Source organism: Choristoneura fumiferana, chromosome 18 (assembly GCF_025370935.1).
Source record: "Choristoneura fumiferana chromosome 18, NRCan_CFum_1, whole genome shotgun sequence".
Classification (NCBI taxonomy): Eukaryota; Metazoa; Arthropoda; class Insecta; order Lepidoptera; family Tortricidae; genus Choristoneura; species Choristoneura fumiferana.
In genome coordinates, this window is record NC_133489.1 from 23,067,673 (window position 1) to 23,092,703 (window position 25,031).

At 38.8% G+C, this 25,031-nt stretch overlaps 2 protein-coding genes across 3 annotated transcripts; one reads left to right on the forward strand and one right to left on the reverse strand.

Annotated features, from left to right (window-relative positions):
• Positions 1–3,094, forward strand: LOC141438190 (potassium/sodium hyperpolarization-activated cyclic nucleotide-gated channel 1-like; the record flags this gene model as incomplete). The annotated part of the gene is given in 4 exon segments (XM_074101944.1): positions 1–197; positions 578–664; positions 806–912; positions 2,727–3,094. Coding segments are annotated over 4 exon segments (485 nt in total), but the record flags the coding sequence as incomplete, so codon positions are not given.
• Positions 3,095–4,181: 1,087 nt separating this feature from the next.
• On the reverse strand, positions 4,182–18,921 carry Syn2 (Syntrophin-like 2; the record flags this gene model as incomplete). 2 transcript variants are annotated; one of them, XM_074101155.1, is given in 10 exon segments in its annotated part: positions 4,182–4,305; positions 5,125–5,283; positions 8,030–8,146; positions 12,498–12,568; positions 12,714–12,843; positions 13,277–13,395; positions 13,735–13,860; positions 15,581–15,740; positions 17,572–17,724; positions 18,410–18,921. In XM_074101155.1, coding segments are annotated over 10 exon segments (1,195 nt in total), but the record flags the coding sequence as incomplete, so codon positions are not given.
• Between the last annotated feature and the right edge of the window lie 6,110 nt (positions 18,922–25,031).

Here is a 25,031-nt window from a genome sequence, read left to right on the forward strand (position 1 = left end):
TGAGCTACAAGTTTAGTGGAAACTATTTGAATGAGGAGCAGATTCTGGGCACTATCAACGAGCAGATAAAGCAGGATATAAACATGCACTCGTGCAAGAGGCTGGTGGCTAACGTGCCGCCGCTGCGAGACCTGCCGGTTGCGGTCGTCAACGCCATCATATTCAGCCTCAAGCAGGAGACTTTGGTCCCTGGACAGGTGATGTATTTCAATAAATATAACATGAACACATTGAAAAACATGATGGATAATCTGGGCCCGGAAATCGAATTTAGCTTTTCATTATTGTGTGATGCTTACTTCACCACATACAATACCGAGCTATGACATACACGGCCAAATTTCTCCATGTGCTCCGGAGAATTATTTTCAATTTATTTTGCAAATCTTTTTATCTAGGCGAAGGTCTGTAAAGATGTAGGTAGTTTGTTTCGCCAATCGCCATCGTATTTTAAGAGAAGTTTACGCGTGCTGTATCCTATCTCCCAAAAATATCGCACCTTCATGAAGTTCTACGTATAGGTCCGAACCATGTCGTCATTTAATTTTATTTTAGTAACCATAGTTCCAATTTTCAGACGATACAAAAGTTCGGTGAACCGAGTGAAAGAATGTGTTTCATTTCTTACGGTACATTAAGCGTTTCCGACGAGCACGGGAGAGAGGTACCGTCTCAAATTAACTTTAATTTAGCAACAAAGCGCTACACTCAAAGATATTTTGCTAATTCTATCTTTAGAGCTTGTTTCACAGCTCTCTGTTAAGTTACTGTTATTTTACGTGACAGTTATCCATGATTTTTTCAGCTGACACATCTAAACGATGGCGCGTATTTCGGGGACAGAGCGATCCTAAACCCCGGCGCCCCAGCAGTCACCACCATCACCGCTCTCGAGATCACGGAGATATTTGTGTTAGTTTTTTTTTTATCACATCCCTCCGATCTATATTATATACATCCCACTACCACAGTACAAAAAACCAGCCAAGAGCGTGTCGTACACGCCCAAAAAGGGTTCCGTAGCCATGACGAAAAAATTAAGTAACATTTTTCTAAGGATTTCGTATTTTATACGGAATCTTCCAAGTTTTCGGTATATTTTATACCTTAGGCTGCTTTAGGTACTCTTAACCCTTTAGTGGGTAACGGCAAGATATTTGCCGTCATACGACTCAGATATTTTATTTTTTCTCAATGAACGTGTTGTTAGTTAATATAACTTTTGGTTCGCATAAGAGAACATACTCGTACCAATTTACGAAAAAAAAGGATAGCAGATAAACCGTTATTCCAACCATGTTAAATGATGATTCTTAGGCCTGAACTTAGATTTTTAACTATTCCTTACAATTGAACAATGTTTGTAAATAAAATTTTGTTTGCTGGATTTATCCGATAGTCACAATTCTCTACTTTCAGAGACAAGATTGGCGATATAGGTTAAAGAAAAAAAATCTGTTATTTGATAATTTTAAAAAATGAAGACGGCAATATATTGCCACTATCCGTTAAGTGTCTGGTGTTTATTAAAGGAAAGGGTGGGTTAGGCTACAATTGTTATTGATTTATATATGGAGCAATAGCTTAATTCAATACTTCAAATGGCCGATATGCTCTTGCCGGTTATTTATTTGAAAGAATTCAGTTTTAAGTTAAATAAAGGTTTTAATTATTTCTTATCATCTATTGGTTTTTAATTTATTTATTTTGATACGTCGTGCCACCCGTAGTTCCCCGGCAAACTGACATGACGGTCTTGTCACTTAATGCCCTTGGCTGATAGCGGCAAACATATTGCCGTCTCATAATTCGGAAACCCTGCAATAATTATACATTTCTCTTCTCAAAAATCATAAAAAAAATCATTCATGCTGTGCGTATCGTTAAAGTTTCGATTCATTGCTTTAAAATAATGGTCAAAGGGTTAAACTACTAATAATTCTCAAACAAACTTAGCCGTTATAGTTTCTTGAAAGTTTGATTACTTACTACCATTCTGATTTTTTTCAAATTTTTCCACCACCGGTTTAGATTTTAGAGCCATACGTCAGGATTTGTCTGGACATGTCCGGATTTTTGTCAGGACTTTTTAATTTTTCATATGGCAACCCTATACGGGGTTAGGTTCGGAGTAAGTGTATGACTATACTTCGTTTTTTTAGCATTAGAAAAAGGGTAAACAATCTTCTCAAATATTGAAAAAACGTTTTGTAAAAATAGTAACAATTACTTATACCAAAAGCATGTAAATGATCATATGCCCTTGCTAATTGTTACATATTTGCTGTGATTTATTTTTCAAAAGTTTTTTTCAATAAAAACGCACATCAAGATCGCTTACCTTCTTTCTAATGCTAAAAAAACGAAGTACATATGAATTATCTTCTTGCTATCTTTCAAATTGTCGGACTCGATATCGGGCAATACAAATATGAAAAGTTTACATCCTATTCTCAGACCTACCGAATATACACAAAAAAAATCATAAAAATCGGTGAAGCCGTTTCGAAGGAGTTTGGTCACAAACATTTTTGATCCAAGAATTTTATATATTAGATATATAATATCGGGTTCCGATATTGATATCGGATCAGATAATTTGAATACCCTCTAAAACTAGCAGGAGTACGTGCTAAAGAAGACTTTAAGAAAAGAAGGGAGGGCCTTTGCCCAGTAGTGGTAACACTACAGGTGGAAAAAAAGTTTAATGTTTTTGTTTTGTTTAGCTTGAACAGCCAGGACTTTCAGACATGCATCCAACCATATCCCCACTTGAAACGACGGATGGAAGAGACTCGACGCAACCGGAGGCGACGTTAAAAGGTCTACTTAACGATTTGGTTAACATTTGCACTATCTTGTTCCATGATTGTCCTTGTGCCCAAAATGTATGTGTATAATTATGATTTAAGTGTTCAAGAAAGCGGGTGGGCGATTTTTTATGGTTTATTTATTGACTAAGAGAACATACACAAATGCATTTATTTTTAAACAACATTGAGCAAGACTCTAAAAAAGTTTCAAATGTGTTAGTTAAGTTTTGTTTTCATAAAAGTACTATTAGGTTATGTTATGTTTGGTTAGGTTAGGTTAGGTTATATTATGATAAAATCTATATTTTCACTGTAAGAAATACTTTTTTGCAATAAAATAGGTTGCACATTATACTTGTTTATTTTTATACATCTCATTGTACGCCACTCACATTATTAGGTTAGGTTGCCTGCAAGAGATCGTTCTAAAGCGATAAGGCAGCCTAGTGCTTACCTTAGAAAATCTCTATGTATATACCTTTATTTTCTGTATTGCTTACTGTGTTGGTCTGCAATAAAGAGTTATTGTATTGTATTATTCTATCCGATATCCGTACCGGATGCCGACACGATATCGGAGTAAGTAAAGTTTATGATATGTACTGGATCCGATACTAGATTAAACGATTATCTAAGAAGTATGCCCATATTCATGCTCACTCTTACTCGTATCATACTTTAACTAGTTTTTATTACATTCTAGCTTTTGCCCGCGGCTCCGCCCGCGTGGTATTCGGTTATTGCGCGCTGTTCCCTCGGGAACTGTGCTTTTTTCCGGGATAAAAAGTAGCCTATGTCACTCTCGGGCCCATAAACTATCTCTATGAAAAAAATCAGGTCGATCCGTCGCTCCGTTACGGCATGTAAGACGGACAAACACACTTTCGCATTTATAATATTAGTTACATATTACTTGTTTTTACTACCAGTCATATATTTTTAGTTACAGTTTGACACTAGCGTGCTTATATTGAAACCTGAGCAAGCGAAGGACCCTAGAATTGAACTACGAGCGAACCGAGCGGTTCGAGAAGAATCCTGAGCGTAGTAGAGGGTTTCAACAACAACAACATTGTAAATCTGTTTTAAAAAAATACATACCTCGTCGAGTTTCTTGCCGGATTCTTCTCAACAGAGGTTTTTCCGAACTGCTGGTAGATATTTCGACATTCATAAGTGCTCGTTATAGCCTAAATTGGCAACACAATTCGAATGGCGGGAGTTACCTGGAGCCTCGTGACCGAGTTGACGATGTTGGCGGTCCAGGCGGCCTCGACCCTCAGCAGGTCCTGGCGCGTCTCGGCGCTGAAGTATCTTGGGCCGGCGCCGCCCACGCGCCACGGCCGCCCCGGCCCGCCCCGCGCCGCGCGCTGCTCTGCACGAGGAAGCAGTGCTGGCGCCAGTCCACCGTCTCGCTCTCCTTCACGGTGCGGAACATCGTCTGGTACACTTTGAGGGTCTCCGGGCATTTGGCCAGCTCGCCGATGGTCATCTGTTGACGGAACGACCAGTTATCGAAACGGAGCAAAGCGAATAAATAGAGCGTGGGTGCTGCGAAATTCGAACATCGAACTTCGTATCGTACCGTCGCTCTCACTCTCGTATTAAATAATTAGAAGCGTCAGCGAGGCGGCAGGATGCAAAGTTCGAATTTTGGACTTCGTAATATAAAGCCTTGTCTAAACTAAAATGACGCACCCCTCAACTCATCATCAACATCATTCTAGCTTACCCCTACTGTTGGGCACAAATCCCCTCTCAGGATAAGAGGATTCAGCTTATAATGCAAAATTATTGTGTAAGACTGTTTGTTTCTAAATAAATAAATAAAAAAAAAAAACCAATGCGAGCCCAATGCGGATGGAAAAATTCACACGAACCATTGAGTTAGGTACTTCGCAAATATTTTCCTTCACCGTTAAACTAGTAGTAAACAGATACTATTACACATAAATTTCGAAAAACTTAAAGAGATGCAAACCTGGATTTGAATCCTCGATCCTCTGCTTGAGAAACTACAGTTGCGGCTCCACTGAGGCGGACACGAGCGGAGATGAGTGGGGCTAAGTGGAGCTATGAAAAAAGTTATCATTCCTCACACACCTCTTCGCTCCGCTCGTCTCCGCTTGACTGTTTCCATAGAAACGGTGCGGAGCCGAGATGTGATTTTGAACCAATATAATTGGTCGATCCCTACACGTCTCTCCGCTCCGCTCGTCTCCGGCTCAGCGCTCAGTGGAGACCTGTAGGCTGCCAGTACCACGGCCTGGTCGGGGTCGGCTATGTAGTGTAGAAGCAGTGCGGCCCTCACCGGCGGCTGGTCGAACAGCATGACGTCGGTCCCCTTGAGCAGCAGGAACTTGGGCCGGTAGGTCTGCCAGGGCTGCGTCGCGCTCACCACGCCCTCGTGCACCCAGCCCATGTACTCGATGCGCTCGCCGGCGCCCAGCTGACGGTTGAACAGCTTCATCTGTAACACCCCGCGTACACGCGCACATTAATGTACCGTTTAATAAATAGACAATCAGGGTTGTTTCACACTTACTACAACTACACCACGTCGCAGCGTTAAAATGCGGTCAAGCTGTGGTTACGTGTGAATAGTGTCGCTGCGGCATTTTGCAGTTGCGATGCGGTGCCTACAAAATATGGTTGTCGCTAGTAATGAGGGCTATCGTATTTTGTCTTCCTATATGGCGCCACTGTTGCGTGAGGTTTTTAAGTGTGGCTTTCAATCTGTTATTACGGGCGTGAAAACAAAAGTTTAGATTAAAATCATATTTAATGCACCATAAAACCGTACCATAAAAATATCGAGCAACCAGTGTTGCGTAGTCCCGTTTTGTTCGAAAAAAAAGGGAGGACAAAGTTTCCGAAAGACAAAACTGTCTCAAAACACACACATTTATTACCCCGTAACGCATAATTGCCATAATTAATTTCAGGTAATGCAAAATATTCACAAAATGATGCTAATTACAAATAAACCCGCGTAGCTCACTCAAAAACTATGAGATTAAACATTTCGGAGACCTCACGCTACACTAGCGCCTCTAGCGGCGAATTCATACGCGATAGCCCTCATTGCGATGTGGTTACGTGTGAATAGTGTCACTACATCATTTTGCAGTTGCGATGTGTGGCCTACAAAATGTGGTTGTCGCTAGTAGTTGCGATGTGGTTACGTGTGAATAGTGTCGCTGCGGCATTTTGCAGTTGCGATGTGGTGCCTACAAATGTGGTTGACGCTAGTAGTTGCGATGTGGTTACGTGTGAATAGTGTCGCTGCGGCATTTTGCAGTTGCGATGTGGTGCCTACAAAATATGGTTGACGCTAGTAGTTGCGATGTGGTTACGTGTGAATAGTGTCGCTACATCATTTTGCAGTTGCGATGTGGTGCCTACAAAATGTGGTTGTCGCTAGTAGTTGCGATGTGGTTACGTGTGAATAGTGGTCGCTACATCATTGGCAGTTACGATATGGTGCCTTAAATGTGGTTGTCCCTAGTAGTTGCGATGTGGTTACGTGTGAATAGTGTCGGTACATCATTTTGCAGTTGCGATGTGGTGCCTACAAAATGTGGTTGTCGCTAGTAGTTGCGATGTGGTTACGTGTGAATAGTGTCGCTACATCATTTTACAGTTGCGATGTGGTGCCTACAAATATTGTTGACGCTAGTAGTTGCGATGTGGTTACGTGTGAATAGTGTCGCTACATCATTTTGCAGTTGCGATGTGGTGCCTACAAAATGTGGTTGTCGCTAGTAGTTGCGATGTGGTTACGTGTGAATAGTGTCGCTACATCATTTTGCAGTTGCGATATGGTGCCTACAAAATGTAGTTGTGATGTGGTTCCGTCGCGAGCAGATGCAGTTATACTCCGGCTTTCATAGAGAAACACGCCTTGACTTGACTGAGCACTCATGGAATTCGAGCAGGTAACATTGATATCCTTGTTATGACTTTTATTAGTAGGAAGAAGACGTCGGAATGAATGAAGGGGGGAGAGCGCAGGCGCGTGATTGCGTGTGGCCGGCCGGCCGTCGCGGTGCCACCGGTGGTTGCGTTGCCGTTGCGATGTGGTCGTATCACACACGCAGTCGATAATGACGGCAAAATGTGGTTTGTGTGAATTGCACTATTCATTTTCAATACAAAATAGGCGCCCAACCACGTGGCGGGTTATGGTGTGGCGGGTTGTGGTGTGGTTGCTGTGATATGTGTGAAACAACCCTTAGCATCGATAATTCAAAGCACTATAGCGATAAACGATTTTTTCACAATCCTGGGCAAATGCTAGTTTCATGTGCCAGGCTTGAACCTTTTATTAATCAATTTCTATATGGTTTTCGGGATAAAACCATGGGAAGTCCCACCCTGGTACCTTACGGTCGCTATGAAATAATTTGAGGCGGCCTAGGTGATCAAAAATATCGGCACATACTCTAAAGCCTTCAGAATAGAGTGCATGTTCCAATATTTTCGAAAACATCGGCCGCTCCGAAGTCTCTGATGGTACAGTCAAACCATTTGATTTCTGACTCACCATAGAACGTTCTCACAGTAATATCATAATAAATTGTCAAGCAATGCGATATCAATGGCACGATTCAGTTGGTTCGAATGTATAAAATTTATTTTCTTCCAAGTATGCGTTAATTTCATCATAAGTTATGATTCATAACCGCACTAAATACCCAGCACAAAGCGGGACTTTTCTGCTCTAGAGCAGAAAAAAGTATGAAATCCTTTATTGTTGGGCCAACCTGGTGCCTATCCGAAATTTGACAGATCGCAGGTAAAATATTTGCTACTGGCTACCTACTAACTAACTGCCAAAAAAAGTAAGAAATTAAAAAAAAAAAAAACAAATTGGCGGGAACCTTGCGAATTTTCCGGACATTTTTTGAGAGTGCGAATGTAAACTTACAAAAATGGAATCATCGAGTGCCAGTGACATTTCTTTCCTATTATTTGTTTAGCATGAGTTTTTTTTCGTCTACTATTCCTGTACCTAATAGTTGAAAGAAAAGCAGATTATGCACCTCGCATTAAGTAATTTATATTGCCCTCGTGCTTTTTAAAGCCCTCGCTAACGCTCGGGCTCCAAACCGGCACTCGGTGCAATAATAAATAACTTTCTGCTTGGTGCAACAATCTACTATTAATGATGCAGTTTGTTCGAGTGTACTACAGAAAGGCAGTTCCATTCGTACCTGCAGGTTGGTGAGACCGACGATATTATTGGAGATACTCTTGAGCCAGTGCGAGAGCGCGGCGGGGTCCTCCGCGTGGATCACACCCGTCGTCACCTGCGGACGCGCGCCGCGCACCTAACACAATACATCATCGTCATCATCAGCCGGAACACGTCCACTGCTGAACAAAGGCCTCCCCCTTCATCATCATCATCATCATCATCAGCCGGAACACGTCCACTGCTGAACAAAGGCCTCCCCCTTCATCATCATCATCATCATCATCAGCCGGAACACGTCCACTGCTGAACAAAGGCCTCCCCTTCATCATCATCATCATCATCATCATCAGCCGGAACACGTCCCCTGCTGAACAAAGGCCTCCCCTTTCATCATCATCATCATCATCATCAGCCGGAACACGTCCATGCTGAACAAGGCCTCCCCTTCATCATCATCTCATCATCATCAGCCGGAACACGTCCACTGCTGAACAAAGGCCTCCCCCTTCATCATCATCATCATCATCATCATCATCAGCCGGAACACGTCCACTGCTGAACAAAGGCCTCCCCTTCATCATCATCATCAGCCGGAACACGTCCACTGCTGAACAAAGGCCTCCCCCTTCATCATCATCATCATCATCATCATCATCATCATCAGGCGGAACACGTCCGCTGCTGACAAAAGGCCTCCCCCTTCATCATCATCTCATTCATCATCATCAGCCGGAACACGTCCACTGCTGAACAAAGGCCTCCCCTCATCATTCATCATCATCATCATCAGCCGGAACACGTCCACTGCTGAACAAAGGCCTCCCCCTTCATCATCATCATCATGTCAGCCGAAAGACGTCTACAGTACGATTACTTGGAGTTAACACTTGACAGATGGGCGTGCCTTCAGTCAATTTTCAACTTTGAGGTCATACAAATAAAATAGTTTTTACATAATCATTAATAAGTTGAAAATTGACTGAAGGCACGCCCATCTGTCAAGTGTTAAATTCGAATTAATCAAACTGTACTGCTGGACATAGGACTTCCCCAAGGCTCTCTATTCAGACCGGTCTTGTGCTTCCACATCCACCGCGATCTTTTCTTCTGTTTTGTTTTCAAACTCAAACTCAAACTCAAACTCACAACATTTATTGTCAAGAAAAACAACACTACATCACAACAAAAACACAGTAAAAACATAAATAGGAAAAGAGAGGAAAATAAGAGATATTGTGCTGTAGTGTGATGCCAAAAGGACTCAGCTCAGCATATGCCGTAGCCCTGTAACCAGAGCTGCAGCGCTGGTTTTCAGCTGAACCCCGGTGAGTGTGCACCCACGTAACCGAACGCGTAATTATTGCGGAAAAAGAAAAAACTATATATCGTCCCCTTACGACCAGAATCGCTTAAAGTCACTTTTGGGCAAAACTGAGTTAAGTATATCGTTAGAATGTACTTTCCAAGATCTACATGCTGTTGAAACCCGTTTTACTGTACGATACTCCAATACCGAGTTACGTTTTTCTTAAGCTCACTTAAAGCCGATTTTTAAGAAAATCAACAGCCAAAAACAACTACGCGTTGGTTAAACAGCATTTTTTTTATTTTACAACAGCAAAAATATTTTAATGTCAAACAAGCGATTTTGGAATGTTAAGATTTCAATAAAAATGCAATTTGAGTACTGCCTAAAGTGCTAAAATAATGTTAGTAGGTTTCGCCTGTTGAGCATTACTTTATATTTCAATTATTGCAACAGCGAAAACAAACTAAATATAATATAGGCGATATTGCTTGTAACAATGTTTGCTTCGACCATAAGAAGCGCTACAGCCAAAATCGCTTAAGTATCGCTTAGACGTTTCGCGCTGTATGTAAAGTAGTGTGCACTTTGTGTAGGCTAGCTTAGTCGGTTCGTACACGCTTGAAAGCACGATTCATAATAAGTAATTTTTAAAAACTTATTTAGGTAATTAAGATCTGTTCACTAACGAAAGTCTGCCCCTCCACATTCTATAATTGTAATTGTACCTAAACGTATCCGTACGACAAGTCTATGTGTGCGTAGCTCGAACTTGTCCTCGTGGCTTCAGTCGCAAGCGTACCGTCAGTCACGCACACTAAGACTAAGACAATGTGTAAGTACTTAAGAGGTTTTCTCGTGTACATTAATAATTAGCTGTGGAGGGGGCTTCGTGAGTGAACAGATCAATGTATAACAGCGATTCATTTGCCGTAATTTAACAGTGTTTTTCTTTCAGGTGACGATAAGGAGCATGGATATTCAGGTTTCGATGAACTAAATAAGCCGCGTATCCACTAGAGGCAGCCTCGGGCCGAGCGGCTGCCTCGCTCCGAGGCCGCGCAAGTGGAGACGCTGCCAAAGCACGGCTCAGACTGAGGCTCCTTTGAGCACGGTCAAAAAACCGACAAAATATGGCTCGGCTCGGGTGCTCGGCCTGAGGCTGCTCTAATGGATACGCGGCTATAGAAAAACATATAACCAGATCCACCAGACCGTCAAAATGAACCGTGATTGTCATTTAGATAACCTACTTATTTACTACTTCGTATCGTAGGTACGTCGTATCAATGAAAAGCTTATCACACATTTTCATTGTTCTTGGCTTAGGTAATATTAATTATCCATGGCTGGTTTGAGTAGCCACAGCTAAGACAAGCAGTGATGAAGAAGAAGACTGATGATTATTACCATTAAGGTTATTTTTCATCACTGCTTGTTCCAGCTGTGGCTACGTCCGGCACACGCTCAATAACGTCTTCATCACAGGCCAGTGCAACCAGCCATGGTGAATCTCCGGTATAACATTTTTTTTGTAAAAAGTCATTAAATCTTTATTTTTTTAGCTGCGCTTATTGGCAGTGGATTAGTGTATCGCTTTTTAATGCAGGTAGTTTAAATTCCTCTACTGAAAGAGGTTCAACAGAGTTTGGATTCGATTTTCTGTGGCCTTGTCTTGTTCGACGGTTGGTTTGCAAAGTTACAGGCCTGGTATCAAAACTCAAAAAGTCAGACGACATGTCGTAATTGATAAAAATATTACCTATACAAATATTAAGCCAAGAACAATGAAAATGTGTGACAACGTAAATGTTTTATGCCGTGATAAGCTATTCAATGATACGACGTACACGATACGAAGTAGTAAATAGTAGGTATCTAAATGACACTCGCGGTTCAGTTCGACGGTCTGCTGGATCTGGTTATACCTATGTTTTCTATTTAGTTCATCAAAACCTGAATATCCATGCTCGTTATCGTTTTTATGAAGAAGAAGACTGATGGTTATTACCATTACGGTTCTTTTTTCATGACTGTTTCAGTGGTTACTTTGAGCCTTGAGACGCTAAGTGCCTTAAAATGTTTGAATAAAATATGTTTTTTGTTGTATGCATGTAATCAAAAGTTCCATAATTAAATGTATTAAGCAGCATATATGATATTAAAGGAAGAACGTAATATATCTCACATATACTAGAAATATACTACTATATTTAAGACTTTAGCTCGCTAGTTTTCATTTATTTATATTTTTGGGCTATTTGGTACCTATTTGTTGAAATAGATTGATGGAACTCTTTCGAAAAATACAAGTTATATGTCTTTGAATGATAAAAACAAAACAGAATAATGCTACATTGCATATAAGATAGAAAAACAGAAAAAAAGCCTAGAGTCAAAACATCTTAGAAATATTTTGCACTTTTAAGCGCGCTTAAGAGGTAAATTCCGATTTGTTTACAGCCAATACCTCTTATTTGCGCTGAGACTTAACTAAAAACTTAAATTGTATAAAACATGTAAGCATTTTAACACTGTATTCGGCGAAAAATGCTTCAATTATGGACTTAAAATGATAGTTTATCCAATATATCTGCGTAAACTTGCTAGTTTAGAAGATAAAAAAAAACGTGTCTACAGGCAAAATCGCTTATCTGCAGTACCTTTTAAAGAAAAGCCTTATTTTAACCTACTCGGCGCGAGTATAGAGTAAATAACATAGCCCTATCCTATTAAGGGATAAATTATCTAAATAGAAAACAAAGACGTTTTAGTATAACTAGCTTTTATAGGTTTTAGAGCATGCAAACCTTTAAATGCGTTTTTCTCGAAACTACATTTCATGCAGATAAGCGATTCTGGTTGTAAGGGGACGATATTATATTATGTTATTATATTATGTTTTGTGTAATTGTCACGAATAAATGTTTTTTTTTCTTTCAGAAATTCAAACCTGTAGTACCAGACGATGGTCTCAAAATGGGACACGTTATCCAAGGTTCATGCGCTTTGATGTAAATATGTTCAACGTATAGATCTTTCGAAAATGCCATCCTACAGTATCTTGTTGTTTCGCGTATTCGTGCGAATGTAGCATTTATTTGTCGTAATTCAATTTTTGATTTACATTGCTGCTTGCCGGGCTGATTTTTATGCCAGGGCTAGATAATATGCTTACCTCAAAAGCACCTGGCCTTAGTTTGTCCGTTCCAAAGACATATCTCGTCACATAGCCCATCATAAGAGGTACTGTAACATTAAAAAAAAAATGGTTAACAAATTAGAATTTCTGTAAATGTCCCTTTTGTTAATTAATAACATTTTAGTTGTCAAGGTCGATAATGGCTCGGTACCTACTGCTCGTCCCCCCCGCCACGCGACTAACAGTATGTACCTGAGACGACGTCCCGCCACTCCTTGGCCTGGTCCTGCGCGACGCGGTCAGAGGCGACGGAGGCGGGCCGCGACCGCACCGATCCCGCCGCGCTGCCCGGCCGGCTGCTTTCCTCTTCGCCCCACGCAGTCTAACATACATACAAATAATCTTGAAAAAAAAATTGCAGGATACAATCAGCCGTAAACATAGAGCCTGGAGTGGGCAGAGAATGGAAAGCGGAATGGTATAATGTAATTCAAAATGAACCACTCGAAAATTGATAAGTACTTTGAACTGCGAGAGAGTGCTTGAAATATTGTAAAAAAATCTAATTTAAGTTATGATATGACTTTTACCTTTTCTCCAAAAAATTACACCTTATTACAAATTTTATCTGTGGTCTTATTTTTCGTTAATTTTCTCCTATTATTGCCGAATAAATATGCCATCAGTTATTTTGAGTTTTTAGAACAAAAAATGCCTGCAAACTTTTCAAACTATTAGCTTTTAACTATTAGGTCTGGCACGATAAAAAAAATATAATCATTTATTTAAATACATAACGTAGGTATATTTTTCACCTGCCAACCGCCATTGGTCTGTTCCACCTGCTTTTCATTGCAGTTAGCGTCAACTGGTTTGTTGTGGAGTGATGGATGGTCATCCCCCGTACTGCTATCAGTGTCTGACGCACCATCCGCTGTTAACAATAATACAAGGTTTAATACAAAAGTTTATTCCGCAGAAGGAACTTTTCATTGACTGTAAAAATCAAAGTTATATTTTTATTCAATTTTATCTATAACAGGCACTTATGATATGAATGCCAGCCTCGCGAATCACGACCAACGTCACAAGTCATGCATGGCCAACCTCTCGAGTCATGACTAGGCACGCAAGTCATGACAAACCAATCGAGCCATGACCAGGCAAGCAAGTCATGACAAACCAATCGAGCCATGACCAGATTCGCAAGTCACGACCAACCTCTCGAGCCATGACCAGGCTCGCAGTTGTAGTCGAGTATTCTGAGCGGTACCTTGTTTCTGGAGGAAGGGCGTGGCGGCGCGGTAGTGCTTGACTGTTAACACCACAATGTCGCCTGCGTTACGGAGAATTGTCACCGCATCGTCGTGTGAACACGCAGTAATGTACTCGCCGTTCACTACAACAAAAATGTGCTTATGTCAGGTCTCCACTGAGCGTGCCGCCTCGCGCAGCAGCAATTTTCGGTGCAATTTTGAGCCCTGTTGGAACAATATCATGCGCATTGCTCAGTGGAGACCCGGCTTTACATACTGATGTGGGGGGAAGGTTTGAGTCGCCTGAAGGGCCACAAGGTCCAGCTTTTGTTTTACTTGTTTATAGTTTCTTAACTTTCTATGACGTGCTTTACATACTATTCGTTGAAGGTTTCTTTGTCATTCATGGAATTTTTGCAGTTTTCCATGTGACTTAGGGGTTTAAAAAGAAAGAAAATAAACGCTTATTCGTGACATTACAAGAAATAAAATAAACAAATAAAAATACGTCTCCCAGCCACAAAATGGTCCCAAATCAGCATAGTGCTCCCTAATGCTTAATTAGGCTTAGTTCAGCTTTCAGACTGCGAAAGATTTTTTAGAATCGATATTTCAAAGCCCGTTAATTTTTTTCAACCCTCTTTGTAGTTAGCTCAGGAATTATGCCTAGTCGTCTAGCAATTAACTCAATTTGCAGTGTCTGGGTCTTGATTGGCCTCAATTAGACGCTAGACGGACTAATTCAATGAAGCTAGCGAGAATTTGCATTTAAAACAGCTAGCTATAATTTAATTCAATACTGACAGTAGTTTGTTCCACTAAAAAAAATAACACTATGCTTTAAACCAGAGGGTCTATTGCATGTCTATTGCGTAACGTTTGTGACACAAACAAACTACAATCAAATGAGTTATCGCATACAAAAACTGTCATACAAATGCATTATGCCAATGAAAGCTATCGCGTATAAATTCGCCGCTAGAAGCGTGAGGTCTCCGAAATGTCAAATCTCATAGTTTTTGGGTGAGTTACGCGGGTTTATTTATAATTAGAATAATTTTGTGAATATTTTGCATTACCTGAAATTAATTATGGAAATTATGCGTTACGGGGCAATGAATTGATTTGTTCCCCTTTTTTCCGAACAAAACGGGACTACGCAACACTGTGGTTGCTCGATATTTTTATGGTATGGTTTTAAGGTGTATTAAATATGATTTTAATGTAAACTTTTTTTTCACGCCCGTAATAATAGACTTTGAAAGCCACACTTAAAAACCTCACGCAACAGTGGCGCCATCTAGAAAGACAAAAAACGATAGCCCTCATTGAATGTCTTAGCGAGATTGAGTATTATTTGAATAATTTAATACTGGCCGACATGGGATGGTACCCATCTGTGATTCTATCAACCAACGACACATGTCAGAATGAGTGACGGATATTTCTCTGAGTAAGAATAACTTGATATTCAATATCCTATATTATTGTTAGAAGCTTAGAACTGATTTGTTGGCCGCGTTTCATTTGACTCTGTCTATATTAGGGGTAAACTGGATTTTTTTCAGTAAAAGCGTTTTTAAAAACCTCTGCACTAAATAAAAATCAAAATATTATTTTGTTTTTTGTTAGCAGTAAGTTTGTTTCTACAGAAGTTAGAGGGTTTGCTCACTTTTTAGTACTTTGGAGGTGATTTTGTCAAAATTAGACATTAATGACATTGTAATAAGACACCGCACACTGTATATCGATCGAGTTATCGTTTTATGATTTTCGCTAGTCATTATCCGGTCTGCGCGGAAACACCGCACGCTGTATATCGACCGAGTTATCGACCAATGAGCTTTAAGGCGCTGTACTTACCTTTGATGACAGCGTCTCCAACAAACAGCTGCCCGGTATGGTCGGCCGCCTGGTCCTTGTATATCTTGGAGATGAGTATGGGCAGCTTGTGCTCGGCGCCGCCTTTGATGCTGAGTCCCAGCCCGCCCACCTTCTGACGGGTTATTTGCACCATGCGCTCCTACAACCAATGGGTTTATTATTGGAATGAGGGCTATCGCGTATGAATTCGCCACTAGAGGCGCTAGTGTAGCGTGAGGTCTCCGAAATGTCAAATCTCATAGATTTTGGGTGAGCTACGCGGGTTTATTTATAATTAGAATAATTTTGTGAATATTTTGCAATATCTGAAATTAATTATGACAAATATGCGTTCCGGGGCAATGAATGTTTGTGTTTTGAGACAGTTTTGTCTTTCAGAAACCTTTGTCCTCCCTTTTTTCCGAACAAAACGGGGACTATGCAACACTGTGGCATGCTCGATATTTTTATGGCACGGTTTAAGGTGTATTAAATATGATTTTAATCTAAACTTTGTTTTAAGGCCCGTAATAACAGACTGAAAGCCACACTTAAAAACCTCACGCAACAGTGCGCCATCTAGTGAGACAAAAAACGATAGCCCTCATTGGAATGTACGCATCTCATTCAAGTGTTTGGGAGACATGGAGGCATTGCCATGTCTGCGGATAAAAAAATACTCCTAATGAGGGGTCATGCTTCACGCACGCACTTAGTGGAGGGAGGTCAGGCGGTTTGACATAGAAACCCAATAATTGCGATTTTCATAGCAATACGAGTATGTGGGAGAGAAGGGAGGCGGCTAAAAATGGTTAAAATGGTGTGACGTAAATTTATTGATGCCCCCTATTAATCACGTTGAATAATATTTAAAATGCATAATGTCTGTCTTTTAAAGGAGATTCATCTTCATGCATCATCCCAGCCTATATACGTCCCACTGCTGGCACAGTCCTCTCAGAACAGAGGGAAAAGAGAAAGGAGAAAAGGGAAAGGAGATTATACATTAAATATTAAAAAAAACTGTAATTGATACCTGTCTTCTGCCTACCTTATTGTATGGTTGTCAGACATGGGCTTACACGCATCAAGTTAAAGAAAAAATAGAGACAACACAGAGATCAATGGAAAGAAGTATACTAAAAATCAGGAAAATATATAAAATAAGGTCAGAAATTATAAGAAAAAACGAAAGTAACTGATGCCTTTAACACAGGCTTTAAAGTGAAATGGCAATGGGCTGGTCATATTTCGAGATTCCAAGACAATAGATGGACCATAAAAGCAACGAGTTGGAAGGGCCATTAGGAAAGAAATGTCGGCAGACCAACAAAACGGTGGGCTGATGATATTGTTGAAAAAGCGGGGCGTTACTGATGACCCTCGCAGAAATAGAGAATTGTGGAAAGAGAAGAGGAGCCTTCACCCAAACGGGATCCGCATCACAGAAAGATAACTAACCCTACTAACATTAGATTAATAAGTAAAAAGTAATAACACGACTACTAATAGTACTTGAATTGTAAAATGTTTGATGTGGAAATAAAAAGGCTTATTATTATTATTATTATAATGTCTGTCTGTCTGTCTGGCTTCTTTTTCATGAACCGCTGAACTTTAGATTCAACAGTGAATTGGATGGTGAGTGAATGGTGAGCCATGGCGGCTTAGTAGTTCAATCTATGGCCTCCCAAGCATCCTCTGTTTGGTTCTGGCTGCGTGGGTTTAAACCCGAGCTCGCATCTGTGACTTATTATTACTAGTTATTAAATAGCATTTGAAATTGACCATGAGCTTTACGGTGAAGGAAAACATATTGAGGAAACATGCACAAATCTGCATAGCAATTCTGAAGTTCCCAAGTCGCACTAGGACCGCGTGGAACTATGGTCCAAGCCGTCTCATTCTGAGAGGAGACCCCAGCATAGGGTCGGATACAGGTTGGGATGATGATGCTGATAAATGTGAGCGAGGTCAAGCGGCGGGTTTACCCTGGCGTGCGGCACGGTCTTGTCCGTTGGCGGCGGCGCGGGTGAGGGCGCGGGCGCGGCGCGCTGCACGGTCACGGCGTCCATAGTGAGCACGAGGCGCGCCGCGCGCGGCCGCGACTTGCCGTCCGACACCTGCACCATGCCCATGCGGATCTGCTGGCATGGGGCCTCATCAGTCAATATAGTCCAATGGAAGCACAGGCTTTTTGTTGTTACGTGTTAGATAGAGCTTGTCTTAAGCTAAAATTACGTGCCCTCTAGTGAATCAGTTTATTTAGATGTGTGATTACTTACAACAGTAAACAATTCATCTATTTGGGAGTGCCGACCCATTCCGTGACAAATTGCATGATAAATTCGACAATGCTTACTATGCAGAGCAGCGCTGGCACATTGTACAAAACAAAATGTCCATTCCATCATGTGCTAAGATCAATTATTTGCCCAAAAAATCTGGCCAAACTGGCTGATCTTTCCAGCTATTACGGACCTATGATGACCTATTATGAGGACCTAGCAACCCTACATACACACATGCTTCTATTTCAATATTATCTCACCTATGGTATTATGGCAGCATTCAAATGCCATCAATGCTTTAAAAGGCTCAAATTTAGTAATTTATTCATTTTTTTATTTATAATATTAGCTAAGTGACACAACAGATATACAGACGGACACTAATGTTATTATTCTGTTACCATAAATTCAGTATGAGCCCAAAAATAACAGTGAATGATGTAGTTATATTCAAAACAAATAATCCATAAACAGAAAATTAATTAATTAAGTAATACGTTTAACTAACAGTTAGATAATGAATGCTATTTTAACTTACCTTGTCATCTTTATTCTCCTCAACGGGCGTCATCATGATGAGACTCGAACACCATAACGAAATAACAATTATTTAACTAATCTTCAACACCATTTACGAACATTCCGCCCTGTGCCCATATTTAACACCCGATATCTTAATAACAACTAGATAATACGCTGTGATTATTGTCAGAATGTCATCGTTAATGATCTCCGAACATTTTATAATGTTTTCATTAATTATTTACGAGTAACACATTTGAAACACGAAATACAGGTCACTGGCATATACGATAAATCAATATAAAGTGAATGTTCCAAAACAACACACAAATCACGCTCCTAAAAGTTTTCCCTGCTTGGATATCATTGTGATAGTAGTCTATGTGCTTGTTTGCAATATTGTCAGTCTGAATAGCATTGTTTACTGAGTAATAACAGTCATTTTGTCCTTAATTTTAATTCTGGGTCTTCAGTTGTTTCAACGATTTTATAAGGGCGATGAAGCTATTGCAAGGCAAGTCAAGTGTAGAGAGGCGTTTTACAAGTTTAACTTGGAACATCTTGTCAAAAACCATTTTCTATTTTCTTCAATGCTTTACCGCGTAAAATTAGACCATTTCAGTTAAAAGGTCTTTTATTTTATTGAAGTACTGGGTATTGAAATTTGTTTCAATATTACATTGAAGTTCACATTATAAATTAACGAAAATGAACTGATGGAAAAAACTGTAACTTTTTATTTGCACAACTATGAAAAATGTCTCTACGGGAATGTTCGAGCTACATTTTGCACCGCTAGATTGGTCATGAATCTGTCATTCATTCCGCCAGTTTTAATTCATAAGCAAGTAAAAATGAAAATTCATGAGAACTTCTAGTACCCAGCTTATGAGGAATTCGTTCAAAGTGATAACGTGTATTCGCTCCGTATTAAGTAATAATATGACTGGCTCCGTTCTGTTACTCCCCGACCCCGACTAGATCAAGACTACGCATTGCTTTACATCAAGCAATAATAGTATACATGCATGGCATTAGGAGCCCACAAGGCGTGTAGGATTATACCAAGACTACTTTGGTTTTATTTTTAATTACCGCTCGGACAGGTCATCGCAAAAACAAATAATTATTATTATCAAATTGGAACAAAATTTAACAGTCGTAATACAAGATAATAATAATATGATTACTTAAAGAACCTACCTAGATAATAATAATATTATCTTAACTTAACATTTGACCTTTTTTAGTTGATTTCTCTCATAGTTTAGTCAAGGTGGCCAGGCCCGTCTTTCACCTATAGGCCCGGCACAACATTGCTGCATCCGGTAAGCCTGATTTTCAGGTGAGAGTGGAGTTAGCTATCGGTTAAGTATCGTTTGGTAATGGAGTAGGGACAAGGGGGCCCCAATGCATCGCGGGGCCCTGGGCACATGCCCAGTGTGCCCAGTGGGGAAGAGGGGTCGGAAAGTGGCATTCCTGAAATTCCTGAATATTAAATCGACACCTCCTACGTATACTGGTACAAGTGCATAATCATAAATTTACAGGAGAGCTGTTCAAAGGTTCCAAAACCTGTAACTTTCTCATTTGATGATATAACTTTCAAAATTTTGCATTGGTTCCAAAGAAAATATTTGCTTTCTACTTGTATTCATGGAATTTTGAAATTTTTTATAGTTTTTGAGAAAATTGCAGATACACTACTATACGCGTATTTTACATCTTGTAGTTGTGCGGTATACTGAGCTAATTACCACTTGCTCCAGTATACGGCGTAATGCGTAGATTACTGATCTAACGATATTTTTATATTGTATATGAATTTTTAGATGAAATACTTATATGGCTTGCAATGAACAATAAAACAGATGCTCTTTTACCTTCATCTATTGATTTATAAACGTTTTTATCACTTGCATCAATATACGCTAACATAAGCATGCCACTTGTACCAATATACCGCTAGTAATGTTTTAAACGTGCTATACAAAATACAGAAATATACCTTTATAAAAAAACCTCACTTGAAATATAAATGGTTTTATTACGAAAAGTAATTGTATTAAGTGCTTTAAATTAATGGAAGCACATTCAATGGATTCGTATTCCTGTTCAAATGTGTACTCGTATTTTATTGTGAAAGGTTCCTCATGTGATACATATATCGCATCGCACCCATTTGTATCCACATAACGGTTTAGCTTTTTGTGCCTCTTCAGGGTTCCGTACTCAAAGGGTATAAACGGAAACCCTACTTCTATATACTACTTCGCTGTCCGTCCGTCTGTCACCAGCTGTATCTCATGAACCATGATAGTTAGACAGTTGAAATTTTCACAGATTATGTATAACTGTAGTCAATATAATATATATATAACAAAAAATAGAACAGAATAAATATTTAAGGGGGCCCCCATACAACAAATGTATCTTTTTTGCCGGTTTTTTGCTAATCCTAATGAAGTTGTATAGATGGTATGGAACCCTTCGTGCGCGAGTCTGATTAGCACACACTTTGCTTAAGCCAAGCTTTGACATGAAATATTGAGTCAAAGTCAAAATATCTTTATTCAATTTAGATTGTAACAAGCACTTATGAATGTCAAAAAAATCTACCACCGGTTCGAAAAAACCTCTGTTGAGAAGAGTCTGGCAATAAACCTAGGTATATTTTGTAAACAGATTTACAATCATATTTTAGTGATATCTATACATCACAAGTATTTAGCACAACTACATATTTAAAACAGTTCTCAATTCGCTATTTGGAGTAAGCACTCGCCAATGCGGATCGGAATTATTTCCAAATTTCCCTATCCATGATATAATCATTAATTTTAATAATACGCCTTATATATTAATGTCTTCTTGACAATAGATTTAAATTTTGTGTCTGTTTCTGAGTCTTGGGAAACTTCTATAACTTCATACGGTTTACCCTTTTCGCCATATACGTAGCCAGGTACCATTTCTTAGGTGTGTATAAAAAAATGTGTATAGGGGTTATTAAAACCTGTACTATACTTTAAACCACATTAGGGCTACTAATTACTAATATGATCCAAGTAGAAAAATACTGTGATTCGAAAAAAAAAAAGTTTTGCATGGAAGTGGAGTCGCAAGAAGACTTTCTAATTTCGATGTTTTCCCACTTATATCGTATTAGTAATCAGTAGCCCTAATATGGGTTACAGTATAGTACAGGATTTTTTTTATCAACCTGTAGGTATATTGAAATTTACTGTTCTCATTTTAATTAAAGCATGCATGCCTTCGCCTTCTTTTTGGGGATGCTCAACTACCAGAATGCAATGTAATACTGCAATGTTATATTTATAGCACGCGTACATGTAGGTATAGCCGAGGAAACTGAATCACGTACTGGTACTGGGGTGGAACCGTTGTACTACCAATGTTATGTTGACATCCCATACATTTGCCAAAGAAATCATAGCGAAATAGATCACGAAAAGGATCATCAGAGACGAACAACAGAGATCAACAGAGATCACGGAGAGGATCAAAGGATCAGCACATTGGATTTAGTTTCCATGACTGTCTATGAGAAATACGGCTATTGTGGTCTTGCCCTCCGCAATTGTCAGACCAAAACATGTTTTTTTTATATATACTATCAAATTATGTGTTCGTAGAACAGTTTAAACGGTCCGCACGCAGCGCCGGCTAGCGCGTACACCAAAGAGTAGTATAATATACGGGGAAAAGAGAGCCCTCTCTCGTCTCATTCATGCAGACCGTTTTGAAGCGCCGTCTGCATTTCCTAACTAGTACCATTGATGTATATATCCATCCATACGTATAGCTATTAATAGTCACAGGTATTCTTTTACTTTACTGGATTTGCTTCCCAGCTCAAACCACATAAAAACTAAAAACAGGGCTGCAAAGAGAAGTGAGACCGCTTGAATTCAGTCTTCTTAAGTTTAAACAAGCCTCAATTTTCCGTTTGCAGCACTGTCTTTACTTTTTATGTGGACGATGTGCACGAGTTTCGATTGCAACGTAGCCATCTTGTTCCTTGTTGAGCGCGAATAGACGCCTGGCCTGACATAGAGGGTTGCTACACAAAAAATATTTGTAACGACTGAGCGGATACAATTATGTGACTTTTATATTAGAAATTACAATACGATTGTCAATTTCGAAAATAAAGTTCATTTTTGCGGTAATTATCAACGACAAAATATTTTTTAATAAATAAAATTTTGTGATCTCAAGCTTTCAGTGACATCTATCTGAAACAAACGACAACAATCTGTTTTATTTTAGGTTAGATAAAGGAGATGGCGGCGCTATCGACATGAATTAGTACGGTATAGGCGACTGTCCCCCCCCTGGCGTACACTGAGGCAACTGCCAGTTACACTCGACTTCCCCGGCCCCGCGACAATATCGGTGCCGCGTATAGTGGTGCATGTCGGTTGCCTCAGTATACGTTGTACCGATTAGCAAAACGGTGTTAGATGCATTCATATACGTCACTTTATTTCCAAAACTAATAGGAATATCCGTCCAAATTTTTTGTGGTAGGTAAATAAGGAAATATTAATCACAAAATTGCAAAAAACTAAAAATCAGAAATTTGTCACTTGTACCAGTATACGTAGGAGGTATCGAAATAGTGTAAGTGTCAGAGGGACCGCACGACACGAACTTCGAGTTTCGAGTTTCGTGGTAGCCCTGTAGTCTTGCGACTGTATGAGCATTTCTAAAAAAGTTTGTACATTTTGCGGAAAGCATAGGCTAATTTGAAATTAATAATTTTGTATATTATTTTAATTGCATATTATTACCTAGTTCTTAAAGATTCTAAATAATATATTTCTTAGAGATTGTAACTATAAATAAGCTGTAAAGTTTAATCAACTGAGTCGAGGCAGTCAATAATTCCTATTTTGTGACTAAGATTCAATTAAGTATAATAAAAACCACACACATTATTTAGTTGCTTTTATTGAAGAAATCAGGTAGCACTTATAACATTGTTGACGTTTTAATGCTAATTCTTACTCTTTTAAGGTAATTACAAAAATAATGAAGATAATTACTCCTTTACGTTACCATTTGGTCAAACGTACCCTGAAAAGTTACAAAATAATGCACATTTCTGAAGTTCCATTAATATTATTTGGAAATTATCATTATTAAATTGGTAAATATTCATCTGAAATATTTAAAATATATGATATTTTAACAAAATATAAACAAAAAATATCAAAAACTTCGTATTTTTTTACGGGACAGTAACAATAATAGGAACATTGGTAACAAATTAGGAACTCTAAGGCACAGTGTGCATTAGTCGATTTTAATATTATAATTATATTATAAATAAACACACAAAAATAGTTTTTCTTCATATTAAATAAAAAATAATTATTATGTAATTAAATCATATAATACAGGGTGAAATCAAAATATTGATACAAAATGTTGTGTTATATTATTTTTTCATACCTTCTTATTATAAAGAGATCGCAGAAAAAACATTTAAAAATATTAACTTTTGACGTATGTATGTAAAGTCTTTAATATTGTACATAAAAACATGAAATTAACAGTTAACATGAGAAATAGATGTACAATGATGATGATGATCTTTCATATAAATAAACAAAAGACATTCTCAAATTTAATAGTCTACACACTGCCTTAGGGATCCTTTTTTGTTACTCCCATTTCCTAGCCATACGTTACCATTCAAAAGTAACAAAAAAGGAAGTAACGATATGGTACCCCGACACATTTAAAAATTCGTCAAAGCAAATATAACGTACAATTTGAGCAAAGAATTTAAGCATACAAATCTTGATAAAGTGTTAATAAATATAATTCATGTCAAAGTAATAAAAAATCAAAACTTACCCAAGTTTTCCAGTAACAAAAGTGGACTTTTATTTCAGTTATGACCAACCACGCACTTGTTTCAACCAGCATTTCGATTTTTGAAATGTGACGGTTACTGTTTAAAGATGGCAAAATGATGCTAGTGTTGCCAGCTTTCTATGAAGAATCTACTAAATTTTGTAGAAATACCTTTTAAGGACGAAAATGCGGTAACAAAAACTGGAATCAAAATAGGAACTTTTTGTAGGACAAACTTTAATTTTTAATTTTTAAATATATTTCTTAGACAATCATATGAAAAACATGTAGAAAATGATTGCTTGAGACTATAAGAAGGTAATAAAATAGACCACTGAATCGAGACCTTCAAACTGATTAAAAAAAACGATATTTAAGGTTCGAAATTTACAATGGGACATTTAACTTTTCATACAAATTGTACTGGACGATTATTTTAAAAATATGATTTTAAATAATCAAATACATATGTATTTAAGACAGTTAATTGTTAGTTAAGATAATTAAACGAATTTTATGTTTAATAGTTCAAATAAAATATGCAGTGGCCTCGTGATTTAAGAAAGCAATAAATCGGCAGAGGACAATGACAAACGACAAATGTACAAACTTTTTTAGAAATGCTCGTATAGGCATAGTTCCTTTTGCCTATGGAGGAAGGGCGAAGTTCAAAAATTAAGTATCGATTTTTTTGACGTCGCTTCCGAGCATGAGCATTGTGGCGACAGTGTCGCTCTGTCTGTCATTGT